The following is a 12,042-nucleotide window of genomic DNA, read 5'->3' as shown; positions in this document are numbered from 1 at the left end:
TGATATCACAATGCATTGTGAACTCATGATATTGTGATGTCACAATGCATTGTGACCTCATGATATTGTGATGTCACAATGCATTTTGACCTCATGATATTGTGATGTCACAATGCATTGTGACCTCATGATATTGTTATGTCACAATGCATTATGACATCACAATATCAAGATATCAATATCAATGCATTGTGACCACATTATGTTGTGATGTCACAATGCATTTTGAACTCATGACATTGTGATGTCAAAATGCATTGTGACCTGATGATATTTGGATGGCACAATGCATTGTGACCCCATGATATTGTGATGTCACAATGCATTGTGACCTCATGATATTTTGATGTTACAATGCATTTTGAACTCATGATATTGTGATATCACAATGCATTGTGACCTCATGATATTGTGATGTCACAATGCATTGTGACCTCATGACATTGTGATGTCACACTGCATTGTGACCTCATGACATTGTGATGTCACAATGCTTTGTGACCTCATGACATTGTGATGTCACAATGCATTATGACCTCATAATATTGTGATGTCATGATATAGTGATGTGACAATGCATTAAGACCTCATGACATTTTGATGTAACAATGCATTTTGAACTCATGATATTGTGATATCACAATGCATTGTGACCTCATGATATTGTGATGTCACAATGCATTGTGACCTCATGATATTGTGATGTAATGATGTAGTGATGTCACAATGCATGAAGACTTCATAATATTGTGATGTTAATGCAATGTGTGACAATGCATTGTGACCTCATGATATTGTGATGTCACAATGCATTGTGACCTCATGATATTGTGATGTCACAATGCATTGTGACCTCATGACATTGTGATGTCACAATGCATTATGACCTCATAATATTGTGATGTTATGATATAGTGATGTGACAATGCATTAAGACCTCATGACATTTTGATGTAACAATGCATTTTGACCTCATGATATTGTGATGTCACAATGCATTTTGACCTCATGATATTGTGATGTCACAATGCATTGTGACCTCATGATATTGTGATGTCACAATGCATTGTGACCTCATGATATTGTGATGTCACAATGCATTGTGACCTCATGATATTTTGATGTTACAATGCATTTGGACCTCATGTTATTGTGATGTAACGATATTTTGTGACCTCATGATATTGTGATGTCATGATATTGTGATGTCACAATGCATTGTGACCTCATGATATTGTGATGTCACAATGCATTGTGACCTCATGATATTGTGATGTTACAATGCATTTGGACCTCATGATATTGTGACGTTACCATGCATTTGGACCTCATGTTATTGTGATGTAACGATATATTGTGACCTCATGATATTGTGATGTCACAATGCATTGTGACCTTATGATATTGTGATGTTACAATGCATTTGGACCTCATGTTATTGTGATGTAAAGATATATTGTGACCTCATGATATTGTGATGTCACAATGCATTGTGACCTCATGATATTGTGATGTCATGATATAGTGATGTCACAATGCATTGTGACCTCATGTTATTTTGATGTCATGTTATTGTGATGTAACGATACATTATGACCTGATGATATTTGGATGTCACAATGCATTGTGACCCCATGATATTGTGATGTCACAATGCATTGTGACCTCATGATATTGTGATGTTACAATGCATTTGGACCTCATGTTATTGTGATGTAACGATATATTGTGACCTCATGATATTGTGATGTCACAATGCATTGTGACCTCATGATATTGTGATGTTACAATGCATTTGGACCTCATGTTATTGTGATGTGACGATATATTGTGACCTCATGGTATTGTGATGTCACAATGCATTGTGACTTCATGATATTGTGACGTCAGAATGCATTGTGACCTCATGATATTGTGATGTCATGATATAGTGATGTCACAATGCATTGTGACCTCATGATATTGTGATGTCATGATATAGTGATGTCACAATGCATTGTGACCTCATGTTATTTTGATGTCATGATATAGTGATGTCACAATGCATTAAGACCTCATGATATTGTGGTGTCAATGCATTTTGACCTCATGATATTGTGATGTCACAATGCATTGTGACCTCATGATATTGTGATGTCACAATGCATTGTGACCTCATGTCATTGTAATGTCACAATGCATTATTTAATCACAATACTGTGATGTCACAATGCATTGTGACCTCATAATATTGTAATTTTTCATGTTATTGTGATGTAACAATACATTATGACCTCATGATATTGTGATGTCACAATGCATTGTGACCTCAGGATATTGTGACATAACAATGCTTTATGACCTCATGATATTGTGATGTAACGATACATTGTGGCCTTATGATATTGTGATGTCACAATGCATTGTGACCTCATGATATTTTGATGTCACAATGCATTGTGATCTCCTGATATTGTGATGTAACGATACATTGTGGCCTTATGACATTGTGATGTCACAATGAATTGTGACCTGATGATATTTGGATGTCACAATGCATTGTGACCTCATGATATTGTGATGTTACAATGCATTTGGACCTCATGTTATTGTGATGTAACGATATATTGTGACCTCATGGTATTGTGATGTCACAATGCATTGTGACTTCATGATATTGTGACGTCAGAATGCATTGTGACCTCATGATATTGTGATGTCATGATATAGTGATGTCACAATGCATTGTGACCTCATGTTATTTTGATGTCATGATATAGTGATGTCACAATGCATTCTGACGTCACAATATCATGAAGTGCATTATAACAATGCATTGGGACCTCATAATATTGTAATTTTTCAATGCATTAGGACCTCATGTTATTGTGATGTAACGATACATTATGACCTCATCATATTGTGATGTCACAGTGCATTGTTACCTCAGGATATTGTGACGTAACAATGCTTCATGACCTCATGATATTGTGATGTAACGATACATTGTGGCCTTATGATATTGTGATGTCACAATGCATTGTGACCTCATGATATAGTGATGTCACAATGCATTGTGACCTCCTGATATTGTGATGTAACGATTCATTATTACTTTGTGACCGTATGACATAACAATACATTGTGACCTCATGATTTTGTGATGTAATGATTTATTTGATCATATTGTGATGTATTGAGGTAACGACACATTGTGACCTCATGACATTGTCATGTAACGATCCATTGTGACATTGTTACCATATGATGTAACGATGCATTATGACCACAGTATCATAACATTGTTATGTCACAATGCATTATGACCTCATTATATTGTGGTCACAATGCAATGTGACCTCATGATTTTGTGATGTCACAATGCATTGTAACAAGCAATTGTCCTCATGACATTGTGATGCAACGATGCAATGTTACGTCAGAGAATTTTGATAGATGTAACGCTGAATTATGACGTGATATTGTCATGTAACGATGTATTGGGACTGCATGATAGTAAATTGTCTCTTAAAATCACTCCTGTGTAATTTTGTATAGTACTATGAATACAGACTAGTTTTCCTCACTTACTGAATTCTTGGTGAACTCACAAACTGACGTTCAGTTAGAATTAGTCAAAGAGATAAAGCATTCCTGCTGCTATTAATATATTTAATAGTCAAACTAAACACATTTTTTTGTAATCTTTAAGTTATCGTAATCTTTTTCTCTGTTCTTGTTGTGATATTACTACCACTTTTGTTTTACTATTTTTTTTTTATTTAGATTAGATTAGTTTAAACTTTATTTTCATTGTGAAGAGTGCAGGTACAAAGCCAATGAAATGCAGTTAGCATCCAGAAATGACTATAACCATTTGGGGGTCATTATATAAATAATGTATATAATGTAAGTATACACAGAATGAGGGATAAGGGGGTGGAATATAAACATAGAATATAAATTACTATACATATATACTGTAAGGGAGCAAAATGTAATGATTGCACAGAGCTGCATATGTTGAAATATTGTAACAGGGTATGCAATACAGATATGAATAGTGCAATATGACTTGCAGAATTGCGAAAAAAGAAATACACAGGTGTGCATTGCACCACGGACCAGCTACGCTTCCTATGAGGATAATAAAGTCCAACTTGACATGAGGCACATCAACCACACAGATCACCTTCTGCTCTGCTGGATTGTTATTCAGTCCCTTTGACTTTGAAGTGTAGCTTTAATCAATAGTAATTGTAATTTTAACAAGTTACACTATGTGCCTGTGTGCTGCCCTCCAGAATGATTGACACCTTAGAAAGCCTATGGACTACGGATTTCTACTAAGTCACTTCACCTATTTTCACAACTGGATGCTGCTCTGTCATGTCTGACGGGATTTACATAAACATACTTTATCTCAACAATGACCTTCTGAAGGAGGCTTTGGCCATCCATTAGCAGAGCAACTATGACACAAATGTACCACATGTAGCCTGAAACATGTATTCCATCTTCTTATCTGTTTCTTTCCGGTGAGGGTCACGGTGGGTCCGAAGCTTACCTGGAAGCATTGACACAAGGCAGCAATAAATACTCCCTGGACAAGGGCGCCACTCCATCACAGGGTTTCACTTGCACCCATTCACTCACATCCTGGGGCAGTCTAGCATGACCAGTTCACCTGCCATGTGTGTGTTTTAGGGGGTGGTAGGTAACCGGATTACCCAGAGGAAATCCAAGCAGAAACAGGGACCCAAAATACATTCTTAAGATTATAAATTATCATAAAATAATTTTGCACAAATTATTGAATTTTATTTTTAATAATATTATATATTAATAATATTATCATATTGTTATTGGTTTTTTAATATATATCAATGTGTGTGTGGGTGTGTGTTTTCTTACTAATGAACCACTTAAGAAGCCCTTTTTAGGTTGAGCCCGGTTGTCATGGTAGTGACCGCAGGTTTCTATGGCAATTGTGAACCTCGGAACCTTGTCTTTCACCCTGTTTCCCACGGTCTTATTTAACGATGCACCGCTCCTTGCGCTGTAGGATTCTTCTTGGGCTTTTTAAAGTTTATTAGATGTAATTGTTGTAAATATGAACTGAGTTATTACAAGTTAAGAAGTTTATATCAGTAGATATTTATTAACAGTTAATTTGGGAGAAATTGAACATTTTTACAGCGTCACTGTGTCTTTATATAGGCTACGTCTAATAGAGGGCACAGATGAGTTGACAGCGGTTAGATAAGTGTGTGGTGTAGGAATGAGCAGCGTGCTGTGCTCCAGCGTTAAAGTATGACTCCAGTATTTTAGCCCTGGACTTGTGGAGTCGGTTCAGCGATGCGGTTTGGAGTGACATTCGCTGTTCTCCGAGGGGTAAGAGTCTCCGTTACATCTTTCTCAAGAGCTGACCGCATCTCTGTGCCCCCCTGACCCACACAACTCGGGGACTGGAAGCTCCTCTCCAGGGCTTTAAAAGCATTAATCGCATTAATCGGAAGATTGAACAGACTGTTTATAATTCAGCATTTTCACTTTAGAGTTAAAGACACTTTTGCCTGGTTAGTTTGTGTCCCTGCCCATTAGTACCATAAGAATAAAAAATGTATCCTGGAAACTGGCTTAACCATTACTACTACTTTCAATACCTTGCTATAGTAAACCTTCAGTCCCATTAGAATCAGTCATAGCTCACCTGTTAAACCATTAGGATACGTTTACACTGCACTATCAATCTACTATGAAACCCTAAAATACCAGTACTGACCATTAGACACTTACAGGACCACAATAGTGCTTTCTTTGATTTCTTTAAAATTGGGGCTGATTCCTTCTGTCAACAAATTCTGTCTTCGCAATCTGTAATAAACAACTGTAGTTGCTTTTGCCAGCCTCTAAAATGTCTTTTGGATTATTGATTGCGCCAACAGCCAGTAATATCATGTTTACCTAGAGCTGTGCAATATGATATTTTATTGTATCGTGATAAATGTTGGTATTGTGATAGACAGTATGCTTTTCTAAGCATATTGAGGATATGATAAGTGCTCAACAAACACTTATCAACTGCAAGTTTCATTACAAACAGTGTAATTAGACTGGTTAGTTAGATTAAGTGCTGCAGATGTTGAATAAAGATCAGAGTTTTCAATACGGGAGAGTATCTGAATAGTAGAATTTGTTGCCATGATGTATTTGGGCTGTGATGACATGTATCAGCATAAGTATTGTGTATATTGTAAAAAAAAAATCTTTAAATATCATATCGCTCAGCCCAGCCTTATGTTTACCACCTTCAGATGTCTGATCATTTGAGTGTGGGTGTGCTTATAATAAAGCCTCACTCGGCACCCTGCTTTTGATCTTTGACCTTGTAGTACATAAAATATGGCAAAAAAGAGACAGATTGGTAATACAGTTTTTAATGTTCATACACTGTTTAAACGTATGCCAATATTGGGGACATCGGCAATGTTATCACTGGCAGGATGACATCTAGGCTGATCAAAGCAACACCTGTATAGAAAATTGAGCATTGTTGTAGTGAAGTGACTTTGACCTTGAACAGGACTTTATGTGTTAAGACATACATGAGGAATAGGGCAATAAAAGGCCAATAAAATAGTAAGTTTTTAGAGAGTATAGTGATATTGAATTGTATCTGTTTCGACCAGCTCTACCACAACATTGTGCTTGTGTGTTTGTAGTGTGTACAGCGTTGTAGAAGCTGTCCTTCACATGCCTGCGGGTGGAGATCACAGTGGCGAAGGAGCTACAGCTTCCTTAAAGGTGAGACCTGACTGTCAGGAAATGTCTGAAAATCATGATTTTGTTCTTAAAGTCTGTCATGATGGTAATTGAGGCATACCGTATTCAATCTCTCTGCAGATGATGTTAAATCACCTCGAGCTGTGGTCAACCCAGACATCTCAAAGTAAGACACCAGTTCTTGCATTATTGTTCAAGAGACTTTTAATAAAAATCTAATGTAGAAGGTGTAGCTAAGGACAGTTAGTAATGTCTCTGTGGCTTTACGGGTTTTAATGTTCTGGTTCTTGGCCCTTAACCTGAGGCACTCTTATACTACATAGAGTAGTTTATGGGCTGAGTTTCCCAACAGCCTCTTTTGGCACAAAGACAAGTAGCTACGTTTCTGTTTGTTTCCTGTGCAAAATACAATGATAACATGAAAATACAAAAAAAAAAAAAATCAAGCTTGTTTCCATTGAACCGACGAAGCAATGATGTTGAAGTTATGCTGACGTTATGTCCCGCATAGGTTGTGGTTTATCAATATAAAAAGTTGTGTATGACATGTTTCCAGCCCTATTTTTATGTATGCCGTAAATTCTGTATTCTGTATCAGCTTTCTTTGTGTCCTCATAATCTACTGATCAGGACTTTCTGATAATTATTTCTAATTTTATATTTGTAAAATAAATTATTTTATAAAATATTAAATTAATAATTACATTTTATTTTATTATTATTATTTTTTTTTTTTCACTATCAAACAGATCCGGTTTCTCCACCCTATAACGCTGTATTAGAAGTGCTGCTTTCTAACTCATCATTCCAACATAGATAACAACCAATATGCTTTTTTCTGAGGACTAAGGCAGAGGCCATAGGTCTGACTGGAGGTTCTCGTCTCTTCCTCAGTTCACTGTTCCTGTTGGGCTTGTTTTCAGTGTTTTCAAATGCACGCCTGTACACATTATGTGCTATGATAAACTTGCAATGGTGGTGAACTTTTTTCATATGAGGCAAATCTGACACACAGTACTATATTTCCTGTTTCCAGTGCAGGCATTAGCAACCTTTCTGGAATTGAAAAAACGTTTATCCATTAAGGTTGAACAAAAACAAAAACAAAAAAACGTTTTGTTGACATTCATTAAATATTACAGAAAATGTCAATTTCCATAGCCTACATCAGCAAACTTTTGGAAGCATTTGAAAAAAAAAACATATTTTAAATGGAAACGTAGCTATTGTTAAAGAGTTAAGGGATCATCACATTAAACACCCTCCCTACCAGAGTGGTGGATTTTAGTATTAATAATAATAATAATAATAATAATAATAATAATAAAAGCTTTTGAAAAAAATTAGGCCAAGACTATTCAGCTCAAGGGCTTTCCCAGAGACATAATGTATACAAAAAGCAAGTATGACCTTCGGGCAAAAAGCTATATTGTGGTGCACGCAATTTCCGTCATATCTACCTACAATAATAAGCAAAGCAATTGGATCTGTTATATATTTTTTTAGAATCCGGAACATTGGTATCATGGCCCACATAGATGCTGGGAAGACCACCACCACAGAGAGGATGCTGTATTACTCTGGGTATACCCGTGCCCTCGGAGGTGAGTTTTTTTTTTTTGTTGGGGGGGGTGGCACAGTTTAAATGTCAGCCTCAATCATTTAACCGGTCTTCATTAATGCTAAAGTCACTGAGGTGAATTGTTCTGTTGTGTAGACGTGGATGATGGGGACACTGTAACAGACTACATGGCTCAGGAGAGAGAACGGGGAATTACAATCCAATCAGCTGCAGTCACCTTCGACTGGAAGGAGCACAGGATTAACCTCATAGACACACCAGGTATGTCTGCTCACACTTATACAGGCTTAAATGGTTCCCTGCCTGTCTGTGTGTTTGGGTTTTGCCCTTACAGGCATATACGCCTTGAGTCAATTCTGTTGTCTTTCAGGACATGTGGATTTCACTCTGGAAGTTGAGAGAGCTCTGCGTGTGCTAGATGGAGCTGTTGCTGTGTTTGATGCTTCAGCAGGAGTGGAGGTTGGCCAATGACGTGATTTCTGTGTATTTCCAGTGTACAATTACATATAGTGACTACTAAGAGCAAGGGATGCTTAGAGGTTTATTACCCTCTATCCGCACGCTTTTACACCTTATCTGCTACAAAAATTAATGATCCGATCTGATCTTTGTGTTTCTGTAAATAATACACTTCCACATCTTGGATAATACATGCGGTTAATTAACACTAGAAAAAGGGCTTTATTTTAACTGACCCAAAACAGCATCCAAAACAAGGCTGAAGTTGTTCTCTTTCTCTAACTTTTTGTTCCACCTTAAGTGGTACAACAGTAAAGTTCTGCTGTTGAAATGTACACAGTGTAACTGCTGCATCATTTAGGGTGGAATTAAACGTCACAAATGCTTTTAGGGTAGTTTTCAAGTTCCTTACTCTGGCAGGCAGCAGCTGAAATCAGGACATTCCTACTAAGAATCTACGGATAGGTACTGGGCAATTTGGAAAAATCTTCATTATTTAGGAACTTAAGTTTGAATAATCAGAATTGAAGACTCTTGCATTTGTTAGTTCCCTGATCATATTTTAGAACAGTGTCATGTCATGTAAAGCAACATTATGTAGCAATTTTACCTTGAAATAACAGCTCTGTCACATCAGTCCACGTGCTTCTTTCGTTTCAGATGCTAATTCTGTATCTTTCAGCTTGTAAGGAAATGCACGTGTGCAGTTGTAAACAGGGAGCTTAAAATGCATTTTTTTTCTTTGACAGTGGTGTAAAAGTTACACTCAATAACTGAAGGGGGGGGGGGGGGGGGTCCAAGCAAGAAATCTTGGGCGAATAGCAGAGTGTTCACCCTATTGACTTGTGTTTAGTAGTGTCTTAACTTAGAGGTATCTTTGAATTTTGCTCTATTCAAACTAGCTGAGGTTATTCTTAAGTAAATAGCAAAGCACTTTTGTAAGTCACTCTGGATAAGAGCGTCTGCTAAATGCCTTAAATGTAAAGGTAAATCTTGATTTTTGATTACATCATCACACCCCAGTGGTTTGAGACAATGATGTTAACTCGACAATATTATGTTTCCTTTTCCATTTTTTGAGATTCACCTTGTCTTTCTTAATTGAATTGCAGGCGCAAACCTTAACAGTGTGGCGGCAGGCAGACAAACACAAAATACCATGTGTGTGCTTCCTAAACAAGATGGATAAACCGGGTGCCAGGTAACGCACACACACTGCCCTCTATAGGCAGACACATTGATGTTAATGTCATCAAATGTGTGGACATATCACATACACTAGTTAGACACATTCAAAAGTCAGAGAACACCCTTCATTTATTGTTCTGTCAAAACATCATTTAGTGAAACTTTTTTTTTTTAAATAAGATTTTGTGCTATTAATGTCCTCCGACAGCCTGAGTTACTCTGTAGAAAGCATCAAGACAAAACTGAAGGCCAACCCTGTTCTTCTACAGGTAAACTTGTTCTTGTTTACAGTGCTCTATTAAACCTCATTCTAGACCATGATAAACAATGTATTAATTCATTTTAATCGTAACTGTTTTTCGTTGTTTTTTTCTTTACAGATTCCCATTGGCTCTGGAAAAGGCTTCATAGGATTGGTGGACTTACTCACCAAGCAGCGAATGACGTGGCAGGGGAAGTCCTGGGCAGAGGATGGACGTGTTTTTGAGGGCCGAGCCCTTGAACTCACAGACGATCCGGAATTACTGGAAGAGGTCAGACAGGCCAGAGGAGCACTTATAGAACAGGTACAGCACAGTCAAAAACTAGCCATTATTTAAAAGGTTGCATTGCTTAGTTAGTACCACGTTACTGTCATTGTTGGCCACAATGAACCACTCTTGAAAAAGCCACCTACATTGCATATTCTAGCCACATACACTCATGACAGACATGACCATATAAGTAGGGATTTATCTTGTTTCTTTTCCAAACTTTTCTAGAACTTTACCATAACACTGTATTTTCCTATCATACAAAGCATTATTCATCTTGGTTTTAGGGGACTTTAAGAGCCCTGAGACGCCAAGCTGACTCTTGGCTTTCAGACCATCATTGAGCGTCTGTTATAAGTTGAATGCTATCGTTGTAGTGTAGCATGGCTGCTCCCCCAGAGACTCCCCAATGTGGTCTTTCACATGACTGGGGAAAAATAATGGTCTCAAATTGTTGGTCTCAGAACAGCATATAAACAGAAGTTAAGATATTTTAAAAGGGTTATGCATGTTCTTTACAGGTAGCCGATCTGGATGACGAGTTTGCGGAGCTCCTTATTGGAGAATATGGCGACAATTTCGACACCATGCCTGCCGAGAAGGTAGGCCTTGCTTCCATGTTCAGCATGTGTGTTTTATTATTTTTATTCTTTATTTTTAAGTAAATGTAATGTAATGAAAATGCATGCCTGTGTTCTCAGTTGCGAGAGGCCATCAGGAGAGTGACGCTGGCTCGTAAAGGAGTGCCTGTGTTGTGCGGCAGCTCTTTGAAGAATAAAGGGGTCCAGCCACTGCTGGATGCCATCACAGAATATCTCCCTGCGCCCAATGAGAGGAGCCACGACCGGGCGTATGTTTTGCTTTTCCTTCTTTCCTTAGTTCCCTCGAAACATGAGTTGGCCTTTGTCAACTGCATACATTCAGCCAGATATATCAAATGTCAAATCCCCCCCCCCCCCATATGTCCATAATAATTACTATAATGTTTGTGTTCAATTCAGTGTGACGTGACCCTGATATTTGCCTTTTAATCTGTCTGTATTTGTGTGTTTAGGCGCTGGTATAATGATGACTTGTGTGCACTGGCATTTAAAGTGGTCCATGACAAGCAGAGGGGTCCTCTGGTGTTTCTTAGGATCTACTCTGGCACTTTAAAACCCCAATCAGCAGTATATAACATCAACAGAAACGAAAAGTAAGTATAATGGCACACATCACTAAAAGATTCTGAGCATCGGCTTATATACTCAACGTTGTACACCAAAGGGTTAATGAAGTGTTCTTAAAAGACAAAATGGTTCTTTGCAGGGTTAATGGGTTCTTCAGATTGGTAAAAAAAGTGATTGATGGTTCTATAAAGAACCTTCAAAAAATGGTTCTATATAGTGCACTTTTTTATGAGTGGAACCCCTTAATGTCATGCAAACTGCATGCTCTAAACTGCATAGCAATACTTGCCCCTATTTTCTCCATCCATGTGCTAATTTCCAAAAAGATATCTAGATCTCAAAATAA

General features: G+C 37.5%; 1 protein-coding gene across 1 annotated transcript in view; it reads left to right on the top strand.

Annotated features, from left to right (window-relative positions):
• Nucleotides 1–5,031: 5,031 nt before the first annotated feature.
• gfm2 (GTP dependent ribosome recycling factor mitochondrial 2) overlaps nt 5,032–12,042 on the top strand; it is a 13,826-nt gene continuing 6,815 nt past the window's right edge. The window contains exons 1-12 of the mRNA XM_072674019.1: nt 5,032–5,373; nt 6,705–6,786; nt 6,886–6,931; nt 8,272–8,369; nt 8,483–8,608; nt 8,718–8,806; nt 9,919–10,007; nt 10,203–10,263; nt 10,375–10,560; nt 11,049–11,129; nt 11,229–11,377; nt 11,582–11,722. Coding sequence (XP_072530120.1) covers nt 5,338–5,373; nt 6,705–6,786; nt 6,886–6,931; nt 8,272–8,369; nt 8,483–8,608; nt 8,718–8,806; nt 9,919–10,007; nt 10,203–10,263; nt 10,375–10,560; nt 11,049–11,129; nt 11,229–11,377; nt 11,582–11,722 — 1,184 coding nt within the window. The 5' untranslated portion in view covers nt 5,032–5,337. The remainder of the gene's footprint in view (nt 5,374–6,704; nt 6,787–6,885; nt 6,932–8,271; nt 8,370–8,482; nt 8,609–8,717; nt 8,807–9,918; nt 10,008–10,202; nt 10,264–10,374; nt 10,561–11,048; nt 11,130–11,228; nt 11,378–11,581; nt 11,723–12,042) is intronic.

Source organism: Salminus brasiliensis, chromosome 1, assembly GCF_030463535.1.
Source record: "Salminus brasiliensis chromosome 1, fSalBra1.hap2, whole genome shotgun sequence".
Taxonomy (NCBI): domain Eukaryota; kingdom Metazoa; phylum Chordata; class Actinopteri; order Characiformes; family Bryconidae; genus Salminus; species Salminus brasiliensis.
The sequence above is the reverse complement of the archived record's forward strand: the minus strand, read 5'-3'. Positions and strand labels throughout refer to the sequence as shown.